Genomic DNA, 19,695 nt, shown 5'->3' on the forward strand with positions numbered 1-19,695 from the left:
CGGGGAAGGTCTAACGCACTACATATCCCAGCACGCACAGCGCGGCGGGCACCGGGGAGATGCTAGCGCTGTGACGCGAAGCCTGCTGGGAGTTGTAGTCCCGGGGAAGGGGACGGGGAGGCGGCAGAGGAGCGCAGAGGCGGAGCGCGCCGAGGAGGGCGGTAGAGCCATGGTCGGGGCGGGCGGTTGCTGCCTGCTCCTTGCCTCCGCCCTCGGGGAGGGGGAGGCCGGTGCCGGGGCGAGCAGCGGGTGATGGGGAAGAGGCGAGCGCAGCGCTGAGGTCCTGCGGGGCCGGATGAGCGGAGGCTTGGCGTCGCGGCGGTGGCGGGGCTGGAGGAGGGGGCGAAGGAGGCAGTAGGGGCGGCCTCCACTCCGGCTGCCCTGAGGGGAAGGAGCCCCCGACCATGGAAATCGAGAACATCGTGGCTAACACGGTGCTGCTGAAAGCCCGGGAGGGTGAGAGCCGCGGGGGGAGGAGAAGCGAGAGGGCGAGGAGGGGCGGGCTGGGGACGTACCGAGGGGGAGGAAGAGGGTCTGAGGTGAGGGGGAAAGGGGCCGGGGCGGAGGGGGGAGAGGAAGTGATGGAGGAGGAGAGGGTGGGGAGGGAGGCGAGGCTGCCGGGCCGGGGGGTCCGGGCGGGGCGGCGGACCCCCGCGGGGGTGGCGGCGGGAGCGGAGCCCCGGGCAGTGCCCTGCGGCACCTGCCCCGCTCCTCCCGCGGGGAGCGTGCGGAGCGGCGGGCGGGTAGCTCGCTTCTGAAGAAAAACCCTTCCTCCTTCCCCCTTCGGGCTCTTGATTCAAATGGTGTTTTCACCGGATGTTTTAAGGAGATCGTTAATCTGTAGTTCTCGGTTTACTTATAAATATGTATGCATATGGATATAAAGGACGAAGTGACAGAAATCTTCTCTGGAAGAACCTGGCACTCTTATCTTTCTGGAATTCCTGCCCGTGAAAAGCATAGCTGGCGAATGCTACCTGTGTTTTGCAGTCGAATATTTTGCTTTAACCTAATATTACAGAGTGCTATTTTCCATTAGTTTAGTACTTACAGTCTGATTCCCCAGAACATCTTGACTTGAAGATTGCTCCCCCAACTAATAAACATTTTGGATAGATAATGAAATTTAGTCTAGCACGTGGTTGCTGTTTAAAATAAAGTCCTGAAATAAGATTGTCCTACTGCTTTTTCATGTATATAACTGTCCATTAAACGGCCACTTGAAAGCCTCCCCAGATTACCACTGTACTCAGGGCAGAGTATGTTTTTCAACTATGAAATGTGCATATTCTTTTTGGACTGGATCCTACTTTTCTTAATTGTGTTGAGAAGTCCCATTAGTTTAGCTGGAGCTGTTTAAATGAGTAAGAACAACAGAATCTGCCCCTGTATGTTTTGCAAGTTCCTCCAACTCTAAATGGGTTTGGCACTTACGCCATATGTGTATCCAGTTAAATTTGCCTTAAGCAGCAAGAGAGGAAAATCAGCTTTTTGACTTTGAAGTGGGGTTTAAAAACCAGAACAGTGATCACAATTTTGGGCCATTTCCCAACCTTAGCTGAAAAGACCACCTCAAACTAGAGGACATGTTTTGGCTGGTTTCACTGACGGTAACATGTCTGTGGTGGTGCTGCCTGAATTTGGAGTTTGCATTGAAGTGATCTGAGAAACGAAGGGAAAGTGGAATCTGGCTCAAAACTTTACTGCGCCCAAACCCTCACCACAAAGAGTGGAGTGGTAATCTGGAAAGGCTTTTAAGCGGCTGCTTAATGTCAGGTTGCCTCTTTAGTTAAGGTTTCACTATGTTTAAAATAAATTATAGTGGTAGAACTGACCAAACAAGATATTTTAATGAAGTAAATGAAAGTCTGACAGCAGCTGATGTGAAGAAGATCAGTTCTACCTGGTGTGAAACTTATAAAAGTAATGGTAATAAGCTGTTACTCTTTTGTACCTTCAATTGGCCTGGACTCTTTTGTCTAAGCATGCACAAAAGTCTGATTTCTGGCTTTGAAACTCTAAAACTCCATTGTTCAATTGGTAGAAGGTCTTTTACCTTTTCAGGTCTGAGTTCCTGTGCATGGAGGTACTTTTTACATTGTGTTTTTCAACACACTTCTTGAAATGAAAGTACTTTCTCTCTGTGGCATGCTCTGGCTGGTCTGGGAATGTCTGGTTTACTCCATCTGTCAGGACCATTCCATAAAATCCCTGTCCCAACTCTATTCTTATGTGCCCGGTAGGCTCCAAGGGAATGGAATTTGTGAAGTTAGTATGTGAAGTAGATACTTTACTGAAATACATTCTTTGCTAAAAGGGCCTCACAACTGGGACACAAGAGCAGGCTTTCAATTGACCTTTTCCTTCCCACATTCCTATTATCTCACTTTATAGTGTATGGTGAGGTGGGACAGCATGGAAAAGTGCAGAATTACTGTTTCTCAGGGAAGAAGGCGAAACCTGAAGCTAGTATAACAGCTTAACTTACTTTCATGGATAGGCTTGAGCCACATCAGTAATCCTTTTTCCAAGTTCTCAGTGTATTAAAGATTGGATAAGAGAAGGTGTTGACCTGGATAAATATTTCAGTTGTAAAAGCAAAAGAAATAAGATGTAAACGACTGTGCTCTTATTTTGCAGTTTTCAGTGGCACATTGAAAGAAATCAATGTAGGCTTAATTATGGCTTGCATGGGTCAGTCTCAGTCTAACTTGAGATTCCTTCATGATGAAGATGAGAGTAGAAGAAGATTGTACTCTTGAAAGCATCTTGTGAAGTCTTTTAACCCTAGAGATATATCATCTTCATTTTGCAAATATAGAAACTGAATTAAAGATGTTGTGCGCTTGTCCTCATCTGGTGAAAGGGTATGGCAGAGCCTTAATGAGAGTTCAGAAATGCCTGGGAAATAACACTAAGTCTAAACAAATCATACCTGAGCACATAAACCAGACCTAACAGTCAAAATTATGATCCCAGATTTGTACTTATCATTTTCCTCTAATTTCAGGTACTCTAATACTTCTGGATCTGAGTATTGTTAGGATATGAACATCATTTGGGTTTTACATTTGTAGGTGTGCAGAATTAGCACACCTTGATCAGCTAGGTGCGTGTCTACTGATTAAATCTGATTTGATGTGTAGGGAATACGATCTGTTTAATCAGAGAGCCAGGAACAAACTAGTGTGCTTAGACAAAATACATCTTTTTTTACTGCTACTTTCTTCTCCTACAGAATAAAACCAAAGTGGTATTGCTGTCTATTTCTAGGCTACCTACCTTCTACCTTCTCACTAATATTCTTACTGTTAACTTATTTCATTAGAGGCATGAATCTTCTAATTCAATTTGCATGATGATAACATCAGTTTATAGGAGTTCACTAGTCCCATTTTTCAGGCCAGGTCAAACCCCGGCTTCCCCCTAGCCTCAAAACTTTAAATTTTGTCTTATTGTCTTATGGTGCTATTCTCTAAGAGGATTTTTCAAACCTTTTCATAAGCCAAGTTATTTTAATAGAAGCCTGTCTTTTTCCAATAAAGACTTGGAATATCTGTGTAGCAACTACAACACTTCTTTATGTGAAGAAAGCAAGCTATGAGGATTCCTTATCTTCTTTTAATGTGACTTTGTAAATAATCAAATGCCAGTTCTTCACACATGTGGGTGTTAGTGATGGCTCATAATATGTGACTCTTGTGTGTACCTACTACTAGAAAATATTGTGATAACACTAGGGTGCTTTATGGGTGAAGGATTAAGGAGTCAGGAGCTATATTAGGAGTTTTTTCTTTCTTCATCCACTTTTCCAGTTGACCTGCTCGTGCTGAGAGCTAACCTGTCCATGGAGGGATTTGCCTCCAGGTGAAAACTGTAGCGCAAAGTATTCTGGGATTCCCTGTCCCAGTTTCCTGGCATAAGTGGCCTTCTGTGCCAATCCAGCCCTTTCCTCTTGTGCGTACGTTACTTTTTGAGGGAAATCTGTACGTGAGGAAGAAAAACAGAAAACTTCCTCTTAAGGTGAACCCTATGGTGGAACAAGCACAAGTGACTCAGTAGAAAAACAAGAGATTATAAAGCAAACTCAACATTGATCTTATGAGCACTGTAGTGCAGCAACTGAGATAGGAAAAGAGGTAACTGTTAAGTGATAGTGATGTATGAACTGAGAGATAGACGGTGTGAAAGCCTGCAATTTCATTATCTCCTTACTCCTATTTTCACATGCAGGGATTTTTATATTTAAAAGAATAATGTACAGCAATATGACTTCTAGTTTTGTATAAGAGCAGAGGAATTTACACATTCATTTTTTCCTAGCAGAAATATCTTTGAAATTAGTATCTCTTGAAAGACATTGAAGAATTTATCCCATAAATGGGGACAAATAATAAATATAAACTAGGTTACTCTGAAAAAATTCTGAAAGTTCACAAAAATGTATTTTTATTTTATATCCACTTTTCTCTTTATTTATATTTGTATCTTCTGTTTTTCGTAGTTATTTCAATCACTCTCAATAAATCCTTTGAGTATATGTAAGCACCAAATTCATTTCAGCATCCCACGCGTAGTCTGTGATGTTTTGAAGGAAAGAAATTAATCACTGTACGTTTTAAACTGCTTAGGAGCCTTCTTTTTTTCATTGCCTAAAGTAATAGTCTCCAAAAATACTTCCAAAGGGTAGATCTGTAGTTCCTTTGAAGTCAATGGCAGTTTACTCCAATTGAGGATCCGTGCCAAGAGTACATTTTAAACATACCTGGTCCATTTGCATCCACTTTAAAATTCATCTGTACTGCTCTGGCAGGAGCAGTTTGTGAATGAGAATTGAGTCTGCTGTTAGGCATATAATATGCTCTATGTAATGATTGGTTTAGGCTAAATGAAGATCATGCCTCAAGCAAACTTTCCCCCAAGCTCTTGGTTGTATTGGTTCTAGCCTGTGGTTGCAGAATGGGTAAGATAGTTTCCAGTTGGATCTATGAACCAATCTAGGGTGTGTGGGTGGTTGTGGTGGTTTTTTTTCTATGTTGTTGGATGTTTTGGGTTTGGGTTTTTTTCCTCAAAATTAGGTTTCAGATGGATCAGCAAGCTCCTGCAGATTTGATAATTGTTAGGTGCAGCCCAAGGATGGAGCTAGCAGGAACCTTTCAGTAACAGAATGTGATCACAGTTTGGCTTAAGCAAGTCCTGAAAGATAACTGTTTCAGAATTGAAATTGTATTAGTTTAGCACTCTTAACAAAAAATAAGCAGTCCACTCAAATTGCATGTTTTATCTGTCTAGGTTTAAAAACAACTGGAATAATTCTGCAAGCGAAATATATCCCACTGTTGCTTGCAGTATAAGGTAATAATTCAGAATTATAGTGGTGATGATACATAGGCAGATATCCTATAACGTGTGTATTTGTAACTGGGAAGAAAATTCTAAGGAGATTGCTCGGATCACTGCAGTTTGGCTGTCAAACGAAACTAACATCTTTAATTATTTAAGGAGTGTGGACAAGCGGGAAACCAAGGCACACTCATACCCAGAAAGTCCATTCACCAGCAGCAAATATGAATTTTAACATGAGAGCACCGTGAGTTTTTGCAGTTGCTGTTATTTTTGTCTGTTCTTCCCTTATTTGCCTCCTAAGTCGTATTGCACTCCCTTATTGCATTGTGCTTTAAATTGCTGTAAACTCATTGTGGCAGGAAGCATGTCTTCCTGTGTTTGTACAGAATTATGCACAATGTCTGCCTTTTTGTCCTTTATTTAATGAACTGTAAGAAGAATGCATGTGGGCATGTTGGAATCTAAATAATTACATTTACTAAATAAACACAACATGAGAGGTCTAGTTATTGATACACACTGCTGCTTTGCTTATTTCAAACATGGCAATTATAACTAGAGGTTTCACAATCTACTTAAAGGAATTTGACTTCTTTTTTGTCTGTTGCAGTCATGATGTATCATCACGATAAAAAAAAAACAAAACCTTGTTTGTCAAGGAGTCGTCTGTAAGACTGGAGTTTTCTTACTGTTGTTTTTTTTTCCCCTCTAGTAAACCCTGTTCATTAAGTTGTTGTTATAGACGTATCAAAATTAAATGTATACAGATGTTACATTGTTTCACTGCAAGATTACATTTACTTAAGTTGATACAAGACTTCCATACCTAATTTCTGAAGAGGTGCAGAAACTGTTCAGCATGTATGCACTAACATTCTTAAATGTGCACATGATTACTGGAATTGTATATAGAGCCAGTGTGAAGAACCAGTTGTTCAAGTGGTTATAGCTGTGGGAACAATAAATGATTGTGCCTATAACAAGCTGCACAAATGTTCACGTAGATACCTGGGGGTTTTAACTGCTTACAGTGTTACTGCTCCAACAGTCAGATGAGCAAGAGGACGACTTGCTAAAGTCCAACTCCAGGCACTTGGATCCAGGAATGTGAGGAATATTATCTTAAAAATGCCATAACAATCTGTAATCTATAGGTATGTTTTATGTGTTTATTGATTGAACTGCTTGCATTTTTGCTTCTGTTTGTGTTCAGAAGTGCCTTGGCCTTTATAATGCTGAAGAGTTAGGTACCTACTTTGTGCTGAAACCTGAATTTTCAGCTAGATGATTCTGGTAAACTTGCTGAGAGCCAGCCAGATTATATGTATCATACTTCTTGAAAAAAAATCTTCCTCTATTTAGAAGAGATGCCACTCTATTAAACCTAGTTGTTAAGCTGTGATCAGGCTTGTTTTTCAAGGAACTGAGATGTCAAAAAATACATCTGACCTGTGCAATGGAGGAGGTTGCAGAGACCCCACAAAGCAGTACTGTATCAGCTGTCTCTGAAGCATGACAGCCTTCCTCAAGTGATGGTATGTGTGAACTTGTCTCCTAGCTTGAAGTTAGTGGTACTTTAGTGTTACCATTCTCATCTGAAGACCTGAGGTATCAATTCTGCAGTGTTTTGTCTCTTGAAGGTGAATCTTGCACAGTAAGGGCATACCATCGATATTTATTACTTAGTGGGCAGTGTTTACAAATGTCTTTGTAGCATAAGGCCATAGTTAAACAGGAATGTTTCGATTTTTCAGTGAAAGGTTTTAATCCTTATTGTGAGTGGCTTGAAGGAAAATGTGGCTGTAAGTAGGAGATTTGAATTCATGTGAGTTTAAAATCTGTTAGGAAGCTTGCCTGCAACTTTCTCTGCTGTGGGAAAGATGTGTTACAAGACAGTGTGTGTGCCCGGATTATTCTCATGTATCTCAGTGCAGATGATGTAGAGCTTCTGCATCAATTCTTTTGCATTTTTCATTGAACCCATTGTTTGATTTATACAGTTAAAGGCATGCTGTAGATCATCTTCTTGTTGCAGCTTTACGCTTTCAGAGCTTATCTGGGTGTGGTGTAGTATGAATTTCTCAGCTAGTATCTGACAATCTGGTTTGTGGAATCAGTTTTGCAAGAATGATGTTGTAGCAATTATGCACCCCTAGCGCTACATAGCTGTGTGCTTCTCAACGACAGAGATACCTTGCATGCCCTTTACAGGCAGGAAAGCTGAAGCATGGAGGTCCTTAAACAACTCAATGGCAGAATGTCAGTGTCAGCCTAGTAGCCACTGAATCTTACCACATATAGTCTGTGTATGTTTATTAGCCAAAGATAGTATGACGCTTCTCACTATTTTCATTCCGTAGGACAGAATCCAAGTTTTCTATCTCAAGGAAGACTGACTAATAATGCTCAGTGGACACTGTGCTCAGTGAAATGAGAGTCATGCTACAAATCCTGTCTGCAAGGAGGATCACTGTGGCTGTGGGAAGTCCATCTGATGACTTGAAAAACATTCTTAGTTGTCTAAATCTGTTTCTACACCAGCTTGCTTTGTTTTACCAGAGCAGTTTCTTTTTTTTGCAACTACTTGTGTTTTTACTGATGAATAAGCCAACCACATTGCCTTACATAAGTTTTTCAAATATTTCTCTGAAGTTTAAAAAAAAAGTTGAAAAATGAAAACATCTAACCATCCTTCCCATACCATATTCTAATGCAATGACCTAACTGAATTTAGTATGTATCTTTTTAAGAAGCGAAGACATGTAAAGAGCTAAATGCTGAAATTCTAACTCTAAGAAGTAATTTGGGGAGGAGAAGAAGGTAAGGTTCTCATGTACCTGGAAATGTAATTGCAGTGTTTCCTCACTGTAATGATGTATTGCTGCATCCACCCTTCTCTTTGTAAAAGATGAGTCGCTTCAAGTTAGACATTGTTCTAGCCAGCAATTACATCTGAAAGAGGCAAAAGTGGTAATTTGTCTGAACCACATAGGTCAACCATAAAGCAGAATAACCTAATGGTTTTGTTGCTGCTATGTTGGAAAGTAAGCTGTTGGTCTTTCTGGAAGAATTTTATCTGAAGTATTTTAGAATGAGATCCAGAATAGAAGCCCTGAAATCAATATTAAGACACTTACAAACCACAACTATTATAATCTGATTTGATACTTCTTTTAAACTGCCTCAGAAATGGAAAAGGATTTTGCAATTAGGGAATAATATGACAAACAAATTGGCCTCCTCCCATAACTTTTACCAGAAATGGCTAATTTATCTGTAAATGATGTAGGTCATGCATTCTCTTTACATTATTGGGACATACAGACTTTTGCTGTGCTTATGCTGTAAATGTAAGAACAATCAGTTCAGAGAAAAGAGAGAGCATGCTGATTTAGTTGGTATTCCTAAGCACTTGATTCTTGTGTATCATTAATAAATTATATATGTGGTCTTTATTGACTTCTATAGGATGGTGAATTCAACTGCATTCTAGCATGTGGTCTCTTTTCGTAAAGTGAAGTTCATAATGGTCACATCGTAAGTAACTGGCCAAATATTTGGGTCAAAATACAGCAGACTTCTTGTGTTGGACTTGAAGTATAATGCACCAGTGATCATCTTTTTTTGATTTGGGTTTTTTTGTTTGTTTGTTTGGGGTTTTTTTTTTGCTTTGACTGTGCTTCAGAAGATGATATATTTGGTGTATATCACAGTTCAGTTTTACTTTTTCCAAACAGGACTGCAGTATGAATTTGGGTCAGTTTATCATTCTTGGTCAATTCTGATTGTACTGTGCCATGCACAAACGAGTCTTTCTGAGCAATTTCGAACAGAAGAAATTTAACTTCTGTGGACCTTGCAGCTTAGCGTATTTTTCAGTTGCATAGTTAAAAATTAGGTTGCTGCTTCTGTCCATTGTTTTTCGTGATCACATAATAATCTATACCCAGTCCTTTTCTATTCAATGTATGTGTACAGGCTATCTATGTTAGTATTCCTTGATTTTGTTCGTGTTCTGTTAGAAATGCATCTCTTTGCTCTTTGTAGTTTGATTTTCTTCAAGCATATATTCAACTTCTTTTCAACATCAAAAATGTTTTGTTAAAATAGTGAGAGTGTGTTTTAATGATGCTGGTAATTACAGCTTCATGATTAGTTCTGGTACTGCATGAAGTATGAGGGGGGGAAGTAGATTCAATATATTTGTGTTCTAAAATATTTTGGAAGACGAATGACTTACAAAGAAACATTAGGAAATAAAGCAAAGAGGAAGGTTTTTTAGAGAGTAGGTATCAGTTCAAAGAATCTCTGCAAGCCAGCTTTTTAAGGTTTTGTATTCCTTATTTGTTTACTTTGCTAGTGATACTAGAGTTGAGAATGTTTTATTACAGCAGCACGGTGAGATGTCAATATTCCTGTTAGCAAAAATAGTGTAAATTTGGTATGAGCTAAGGTACACTAAGCTGGAACTGCTCTGACTGCAATGGTGGAACTGTTCAAGAAGCTGTATGTTTGAGTGAAGAGGTTTTTTTTAATACATATTTTATTATTCTGAAGATGTTAGTTCCTTTCTCCCTAACGATTTAATTCTGAAAGAGTTGAGTACTGTTTGCTACTTGGTTTCTATTCGGGTTACATAGGGTAACTCCCTTCCTTTCTCTCCTATTGTGGTTAAGGGTACGTACTGCTTTGATACAGTTAGAAAGTTTCTGTGCAGTTTTGCTACTGTTCTGTCATGTGGAAACGCATCTGGCCATATCACTTAGTAAAATCTTCTTTTAAAATATTTTGCAGCACAAAAATGACTCTTCCGCTGAAGTGTTTTGCAATTAAAAATACATATATGTTCCTGTAACTCTCTCTTTGCTTTTTTGATAAGTATGCATATCTTCTGTAAATGGAATTGGCTTCTTCAGGTGAAAGTAATGTGCTAAAATTCCAATTTAACATAGAAAATGGAGCACAGATTTTTTTTTTTTTTTTTGCGAAACAATGGGGAAAATACTGTAGTAATTTTTTTAAAATAGTTTAATACTTGTCCTGTGAAATCTGAAGCATTGAAAAGATCTGAATTCTACAACAGCTAAGTTCTTCCTGATATCCTGTATCCTCCTGTAGTCTAGAATAAACGGTGTGTATTTGAGCAATGCTCACTCATTTATTAGTGGGGTCTACTCTTATTACTATTACTGCCCTTAAAAAAAGAAAGAGAATATTTATGTACAATTTGATTATCCAAAAATGTGTTTAAGAACTTTGTTCTATGTATTTTGTTACTCACCTTTAATGTCTTCCATTCTTCACCATGGTTGAGAGATAATTCTCAATTTTTTTTAGTTTCTATCTTTGATGTTTCAGTTTTGTTTGTAATTTTCAGAATACTGAGATATTTGCCTTGTCTATACAAAGATATTCTGTATGCACAGCCAAAATGCAAAATACTTGTCTTGCAAAAGCTTTCTTGCATTTGTTAGTGTTTCATATAAAAGTTCTTCTGTATCAAGTTTGTTATTGGTTTGGACATCCTTGTAGATGGATTTCTTTCTAGGCATGAAAAGTGGTCGGACAGATCTGCGCAGAAGTGGCCTGATTTTATGCTGTTAATGTTATGTTTCATTTTATTCTGACATAGTATTGTGTTTTACATTACTCATCTTTTTCTTCTAGGCAAACGGAGTGGGCGTAGTAAAAAATGGAGAGAGATGCTGAAGTTGCCACCTGTTAGTCATTGTGAAGGTATTAGATGCTCAATCGGTAGGTGTCCTGTAGAATGGTCTGTCTGATTTTTTTGAGAAGGAATGGTAAGGGTTTCGTGGTGTTAACGGAAAGGATTCTGTCTTACTTCTGAATGCTAATTAGAAAAAAAAGCTATTAGACTTTTAATGTGATGGAGAATTGATGAGAAGATAAATTTATGAGAAGATAAAAGCTGTATCACAGCTCCTTGTTTGTTAAAGGAACTGCTCCTAAAGGATAATTTTACAAAGCCATGAATTAGAAAAAGGAATCATGTTGTAATTTGAATGATGTGGTAATGTATTTCCCTTTTTTTCTTAATGTCTTGTAATAATTTTTTAACCTTTTCTGTTATTATCTTGTATTCTGTCTTTCCAAACAATCTTGTTTGCCTTGGGGTTGCTATTCCACAGTATTCTTGCTTTCCACCCCCCAACCTAAATGAAACTTAACCATATCATTCAATGTGTTTTTAATAAATTTGATAGTCTGTAAGAGACAAATGGGGCTGGAAGTGAGTGTTTCACTACTCTTTGGGATCATTGGGTGTTTTTCATGTCTTTGCTAAATATCTTAATGTAAAATCTTCACATTTTAGTGATGTTTTTCTGACCTATTCTCAAATGGGAGTAAGGACCATGCTATGACAAAAGTAAAAATAAATAAAGATATTTACTTATTATTTCTTTCTCAGAAAGAGACTATAACCAGCTCTGTGACAAACAGCCAATAGGAAGACTTCTCTTCAGACAGTTCTGTGATTCCAGACCAGATTTGAAAAGATGCATTGAATTTCTGGATGCAGTGGTAAGCAGTGAGAAATTGAAGATGGATAGCAGTAGGCAATAGCTTATACATTTTTATTTATAAAAAGTTTGATTTTTGTACTGGTTTTGACTGGGATGGTTAATTTCCTTCATTGTAGCTCATGCTGCGTGATGTTTTGGATTTTTGACCAAAACAGTGTTGATAATACAGGGATGGTTTTGTTATTGCTGAGCAGTGCTTACACAGAGTCAAGGCCTTTTCTGCTTCTCACCCCACCCCACCAGAGAGGAGGCTGGGGCTGCACAAGAAAGTTGGGAGGGGACACGGCTGGGACAGCTGACCCCAACTGACCAAAGGGCTATTCCATACCATGTGATGTCATGTTCAGCAATAAAAGCTAGGGGAAAGAAAGAGGAAAGGGGGAAGTTAGAGTTATGGTGTTTGTCTTGCCAAGTAGCCTTCATCACACATAATGAAGCCCTGCTTTCCTGGAAATAGCTAAATTTCTGCCTGCCAATGGGAAGAAGCAAATGAATTCCTTATTTTGCTTTGCTTGTGTGTGCAGCTTTGCTTCATGCATGAAACTGTCTTTTATCTCAACCCACAAGTTTTCTCACTTCTACCCTCCTGATTATCAGTGCGCGGGGGGGAGGGTGAGTGAGCGGCTGTGGGGGGCTCAGCTGCCTACCAGGGTTAACACACAACAATTCTATAAAATATTTTCTCTAAACACATCAGTGTGCTAATTTACTCTTTGCCAACTTCGAAGCTGTAACTTTTCAAAAAACTCTGGCTCTGTTACTTGAAGAAAGATATTTAATATTTACTATAAAATCTCGGCCATCTTGGTATGGTCAGAGCTACAAAAATGGGCATGATGGGAGTGAGAGAAATAATTTTAGAAAGACATGCTGCTTGACTTCTTGAGCCTAAAAAACCGTGTGTACAATGACTATTACTTATGATAGTCAGGCGTGGAAATGTTGTAAACATAGACTTGAAAATGTTGCAACTTGCATGGAAGCCCTAGGCTAGACAGAATGTGCTAATTAAAAAAAATAAAATGGAGATGGAAATTTAGGGAACCATCTATGGAAAGAGAGAAACCAGATTTTGGAGACCAAGGGAAAAGGAAGTGTTTTATCGTGATGCATTTGCATTCTGGTATCTAACACTAAAGAATGAGGGGAGGGAGGAAGGAAGTGTGCCCACAGCCATGTTTTGTAAAATATCCTCAGCCAAAACCCTCATGGGGAGGGGGAAGGTAATGAGAAGAGTAGGCAGGCACACGACAGTCCTTAAGAGGAGAGAATAATAGCTCAGAGCTTTTTATTCTTTGTCCCTCTTAGTTAATCCAAGCACAGTAAGATATAGTCTTAAATTGAGATTGCTGCCAAAAGAACAGTTTTCCTCATCCCACTGTTTTTGTTCTTATATTCAGGGAACAAATGACCAAAGATGATGGTCAAATTATGCTGCTGCTTACATGCATCCCAAAATACAGTCTCGGAATGCAGGACGGCTCTGAGAGGTGCAGGGTGTAAGGAAGGGGATCTGTGCCCCTCACTTTGCTGTATCTTCCTTCCCCCTATGGGAGTATAACCTGAGGCACTAGATCAGCTAAAAAGGAACTTTAGTGTCAAATAAGTAGAATTGCCTTATATTAGTCAATGAATCTTTGCACAGTTTGGCTTACTCCCCAGGCACGTTTCACCATACTTTTGTGACTCTTAGGAGCTGTTCTAGCACCGAATTCCAGAGACCAATTTGACAGTTGGAGACATAGAATGGATTGAATGGAAATCCAGAACAGCAGAGCTAAATATCCTGAAGTGAATGTAAACCCGAGCCTTTAATGAGCATCGCACAACGAGGAGACCACTTACAACTGTGGATGTACCCTTAATGACTACAACTTCTGTACACATTTTTAATCCTTAAAAACTTAGATATGGAGTAGCAGAATCTTAGACAGCACAAAGAAGAAAAAAATCTTAGGCATGACTGTAAGGCAGCTGTGTCTTTGCTCTACAGATGCAATTTTTCAGATGAAATTGTCTGTAAGAAGTAACTGTTTTACACTAACTGAAAATTTTGAATTATTTTGAAATATGCAGCCTATAAGGTTATGTGGATTGCAACACTTCTGTGAATTAACAAAGACTCATAGCTGAGATAATCTGATGTAAGGATGATTTCACAATTTACCTTTTCTTTAATTTATTTTTTTTTAACTTCCATTTGAAAAATCATGGTGAAGAAGTATGCTTGGGAATCACTGAAACAGAAGTCCCTTAAGAGCTAAGATAATCTCTGATTGGTGACTCTCATGATCTGAAAGCTAGCATGCTGTCTTGATCAAGGAAGTGAGATAAAATACCTACTATCTCTTACAGATGGTTCTGTAAGTTAGCCTGAGTCCCTTTTCTGGGCTGGACTTCAACAAGCTTGTTTAAGCTTTTTTTTGGGGGGGGGGCAAGGGCAAGTTTGAAGGGTTTTTTTGTCGGTTTTGTTTGTAAGGCTAAGGTTGTGGGGTTTTTACTTGGGGTTTTGCCAATTTTTAATTTTTTTTTATTTTAAATAAATTTTGGACTTAATCTTTCAGAAAATAAACTTTCTGGCATAAAATGCCATAGTCTTAAGAGCCTGGCATCTTAATTAAAAGAGTTTTCTGACTCCGTTACATGGAGCAATGTGATTTCAGCAGCATGATTCTTTCAGGAGGCCAAAATGGCAAAATCAAGGTATTACAATGCTATGTTGTCTACCTGTACTGAGTACTAAGACTGCTTAAGCTTTAACTCTTGAGAAGGTGTGACCTTAAAGTCTGGAGTCAGCTTGGCTTTACAGAAAGAAGAGTTGTGAAATAATTGAATAAAAGTGACAGAAATTAAAGTGAGAAATTACAGTTATCCAATCATCTAGTGACTCATTTCACTAGCTGGGGACAAGGTTACTCAAGTATGAAAAAGAATGGGTGACAGCTCAAACTTCCCTCTTAAGCTCTGTGAGTAACAGAAATTAGTTGACAAGGCTGTCTCTTAAACTTCCTTTTAAATTACAGTATCTGCTTAAAACAGTATGCCTAACCGTTTGTATTAACTTAGTGACTACTATGGCATAATTGAAAATATTAAAGGTGGTAAATGCACTGCTGTGGTTGATTAACTGTTCTGACCTGCTCAGGTTGTTTGGTAGTTGCAGAAAAATTCCTTACCATTAGACTGATCGTTGTGAATTAAAGTACCAAAAACAATAGCTTGCAGTTGTTTATGGATTTGAGTACTGTGCTGAAGTGGTTGATACCATAATGTCTCAGCAGAAGAAGATGTTGATGACTTAGTAGTGAGTCAGTGTGGGTTAGTTGCAATTGATTGCAGAACTGGAGTTCAGGGATTCTGTTATTTCCAGTATTTTGTGTGTGTGTGTGTGGTTGGTTCTTGAACTGTCATTTTTCAGTGTTCTAGTTTTCTTTATAAAGGTACATAACTTCTGATTAGATAATCACTTGGAACTTCCTATGAGGTTCTTAATGGTCATTGCCCCAATATGCCAAACTGTTGTTCTGTATGCTACAGTCCTCCATTCTGGAGGTCTGCCATACATTCTTGTTCCTAGGTGCATGCATTTACATTCTGAGATACGAAATAAGCTTTGACTGAGTTGGCCCAGCTTACGAAGCTAATACAGGTTGCTGTTTGAGATTGCTCTTTTCTAATTCATCTTTCCCCAGATTCTGTGTTATCTTTAAATGTTGTAACTTCTGATGTCTGCTTCTAGGTTATTCTTTAAAATTATTAGTAGTAATTAGTCCTTGGAGTTTTTCAATACCCATATCTGATGGTTTGGGTTTTTTTTGTTCCATAAGTAACTACCTCTGGAACTCTATTAAGCTACCAGTTGTTTATCTGCAAAACGCACTGTATTGCACAATGGTCTTTTTCTACATCACTGTACCGTATATTACTAAGTCACAAACTTCACAAAATTTTGTATCTTCTCAGTTTTATTTTCTCAAAAACTGAAGTAGGGTTTGGTTTAGATCTCACTTATTTCCAGTTAACATGACCTTGCAGAAAGTAGTAGTTTTATCCTGGTTTTACCCAGGACTGTAGTAAAGAAAAATACATGAAGGGAAAAAAAATACAGTGAAGAAAAAGCTGATTATTGTACTCTTATTTAATTATCTCCCATCTGGATCACTCTGCCCTATGATACATAAATACTATTTCATTGTAATTGATCTAATTTAACCTCTAGGATGCTGTTTCTGTAATTGCATTTAGACTAATTGTTAGTTTTCGTATGTTTTCCAAAATTTAAATTCCATGCGCTTTTTTTCTTAAGACTGATCTTCATATGTTTCACTATGTAGCCTAAAAATCTTTAAATAGATTTTAAACAATGAGAGCCTTCAGTTCCTTTTATATTAGGAGCATTGTGTTACTCATGATAAAATTTACCTAGCATCATGTAAAACACTGTAGTGCCAAATAGCTCTGAACATAATTTAATTTTCAATTCCATTCCCCTAGGCAGAATATGAGGTATCTTCAGATGAAAAGCGTATAGACTGTGGCCTGAAAGTTTTAGAGACATACTTCACTAATGGGGTAAGTATATTATATTGCAAAATACTGTCTGAAGTGTTTTGTAAATGTCGGATAAATAGAGACCTAAGTGGTTGCATTGGTTTTTTTTTAGTAAATTGACTTTCAAACTTCATTAGTCCCATTTTTGTCCTTCTGAAAGGTATACTGCCTTCTAAAATTGTGAAACGTATCAACTTGAGCAGAAACCTTGTCTGATCTCTGCTCTTAAGACTACTACAGTTATGATTTATTCTCCTCTGTTTTCGAATTAAAATACTGGTCTCAAGTAAAGGTATATTTTTAAACAAACTCATTTAGCATCCAAAGAAAACTTGTGAACAAATTAACTCAGAGTTTTGTAGTCTGAAGACATGAGAATGAGGAATTCTTGAAATCCTCAGGCTTCTTTCAGACTCTTGTGTGGCCCTGGTTGGTTTGCTGTAAATTTTCAGAATTGCTGCAGGTGAAATGCTGTGCTGTTTTGTTTTGTTCTTGAGCATTGTGTTTCTCCTTGTTTTGCATGGAGATCATTAACAGCTGATCTTTTGCATATATTAGATCTCACTGATTAATCTTTAAGAGTCTGTTCTTTGGTAGCCGATAGAAGCTTTTCTGTGGTTATATAATTAGATGTTTGCTTCCTATGAATAGATGCTCCTTTTCCTTCTCTTACTTTGGTCATCTTGAGAAAGCTTTACTCTAAATGAAGGTCTTGGAGATGCCCTAAAAGCAGACAGACTCCAAGTTTGCCACATCTCTTCTGATAATTTCTTTGGGACTACCATAAATCACATGCAGTTTTTGCAAAAAAATCAGATTTCTTTGGGCTGGTTTGAAATAGTTTCCCAAATTGTGTGTACGTTTGTTTAGCTTTCATTCTGTCTTGCCAAACCAAATAGATAACTTGCTTTTGTGGTGGTAGACTTAAGGAAAGAAAAAGAAATTTGACTTACTGCCAAGTTTTTTTTTCCCCGGGTAGTGAAATAGTAAATAACTGTAATAGCTTTCAAGGCATTTTTCTGTAATAAGGAACAAATAAAAATTTTGCCTGAATATGACTTTCTTGGTTTTTCTCTTTCGCCAAACCATTCCTTTCCTTTTCCTGCATTAGCAGATTACATTTCACTTTAAATACAGAACTTTTACTCATTCTATTGATTTACAAAATTGCTTTAATCGTTGCCTTTTTTTTTTTTTAAATTATGTAAAGTCTGCAGCACACTTGCCAGAAATACCTCAGGAAACAGTAAATGAATGTAAAGCAAGACTGGAAAACAATCCTTCTAAGGATCTTTTTATGGACTGTACTAGGTAAGTTAAAAATGCATAGTGCTAAGTTTGAGTATCACAGGAGAAATTCTTGTGTTTCTGAGAGAAAGGAAAAAGGTGAAGTTATTACACCCAGGAGCATCTGGTCTCTGAAATGAGTGTAGGTAAGAAATTTGGAACAGATTTATTAAAGGACTAGGTTTCCTTCAGATGGGATGTAGATGTTTGACTTTTGCAGACCTTTTTCTTTAATGCTGTTTTTGCATAAAATCACACTATTATCTGCTACCAAGTATTCTTTAAGATAGAATCGTATTTCTCTTTATTATATCCTTACCTTTTGAGTGACTTCTCTTCCGTGATGAATATACTTAGAAAAATATGAAGTTATAAACTGGAGCTTGAAAGGTTTCTGAACAATGTTACACAGTTCATGGTTCTTGAAAATGGGTTGAACTGAGGTCAACAGTTAGATACCATTAAGATGGCTGATTAGAGGATCAATTGTGATAGTTAACACAAACGAATACAACTTGGTTTTGTTCGGAAGTTGTGAAGTGGTATTTCACGTAGCAGCAGCAGGGAAGGCTTTTCTTGGAGGGATGGTACATGTTTACCAGTGTTGCATGTCTTTCTAAAGCCCTTGTGTTTCTAATATTACTGGTTCTTCAAGGCATGCTTGATCATGTCTGAAGGATTACAACACGTTTTGTCACTGCTTGGGTCATCTCCTTGGCAACAAAAATCAGCATACTTTATAACAACCTGAGATTATAAGATTGAAAGGGATGTGTGAGAACACCTAGTAAAACATGTCTCAAATGGAGGATCTGTCATGTAGGTCATCCCCTTTCCTCTGTCCAATAAATATCTGAATACAGTTTGAATGACTTGTTTTCCTTCCCTCCCCCCCTTGGTGTATTTAATTTAAGGAGAATGCTAAGGTACCTGGTGTACGGTTTTGGATATGGCATTTAGTATTTCAATTTCAAATCCTAGAATAAACTTTTACTCACCAGTCTCCAAAGAATGTATGAAAACTTGTAGATACTTTCCTGTAAATACCTTTCAGAGGTCATATTTGTAGGGTCATACATGCATTGCATAGCTACTCAGAGGCTGATGTTTAGGTGGGCGTGAACACACTTAATGAGAATGCAGAGGTCAAACTTTCTAGTTACTATAAGTAACAGTAGTTTGGCATTCACTAGTGTTTTGACAGGAACAGTTTTCTGTGACAGGCACCCACTTTGTGAGACACCTAGGTTAAAACCATTGGAGAGCACAGTGGCAATGTGTTTCTGCCTACAGCTTTGTTGATATGAAGTTTAAGTATGTTTTAATAGATTGATAGTACCTCCTGCTTCATCAGTTTTTTCAGTATAAGATTGATTTTTATTTTCCTGTTGCTAGAATTGTCCATGAATACCTAAGCAGAAGACCTTTTGAAGCTTACCAAGAAAGTGTGTATTTTTCCCGTTTTTTACAGTGGAAATGGCTGGAAAAGTAAGTTTATTTATAATGATTGCATTATAATTTTGCTTTGCTTTGTGGCCAGTTCTGCTTGTTAGGCTAGAAATGCTAAATGACACTGCCCATCTAAGAAATTGTGGTCTGAAAGACAAGATGTAAAGGATGATGGTGATGGGACAGTGAGAGTGTCAATACTCCAACGGAAGTATCTGTTCAGGAGTCTTTAAGTGGTAAATTTGTATTACGTAAATGTAAATTTATTAACATAGGGATATCTGGCTGTCAAGTGTGCAGTGGGAAACCAATCGTTCTTGGCAATGCTATCATCCTTTAGTTTCAAACTTGATCTAATTAGTGGTTAATAAGCAGATTAATCTAGTTTTATAACCCACTGGGTGACTGGGTAAGTAATCAGTTTTTCAGGGTGATACAGACACAGATCTAGTAATTACAAGACAGCAAGATTTGTATGTATCAGAATCTAGATTGGGCTTTTAAATTAATACCAAAT

At 38.1% G+C, this 19,695-nt stretch overlaps 1 protein-coding gene across 6 annotated transcripts in view; it reads left to right on the top strand.

Annotated features, from left to right (window-relative positions):
- Nucleotides 1-134: 134 nt before the first annotated feature.
- GRK4 (G protein-coupled receptor kinase 4) overlaps nt 135-19,695 on the top strand; it is a 45,613-nt gene continuing 26,052 nt past the window's right edge. For all 6 annotated transcript variants that reach the window (XR_015699758.1, XR_015699756.1, XR_015699757.1 and 3 more), the window contains exons 1-6: nt 135-456; nt 11,014-11,100; nt 11,777-11,889; nt 16,386-16,463; nt 17,653-17,753; nt 19,125-19,217. Coding sequence is in view for 2 of the 6 variants with exons in the window: in XM_009471154.2 (XP_009469429.1) it covers nt 405-456; nt 11,014-11,100; nt 11,777-11,889; nt 16,386-16,463; nt 17,653-17,753; nt 19,125-19,217 (524 nt within the window). In the remaining 4 variants the exon portion in view is untranslated. The remainder of the gene's footprint in view (nt 457-11,013; nt 11,101-11,776; nt 11,890-16,385; nt 16,464-17,652; nt 17,754-19,124; nt 19,218-19,695) is intronic.

This window comes from Nipponia nippon, unplaced genomic scaffold, assembly GCF_047370975.1.
Source record: "Nipponia nippon isolate SJK-2023a ecotype South Korea unplaced genomic scaffold, ASM4737097v1 scaffold_6, whole genome shotgun sequence".
In the NCBI taxonomy this organism is placed as follows: Eukaryota; Metazoa; Chordata; class Aves; order Pelecaniformes; family Threskiornithidae; genus Nipponia; species Nipponia nippon.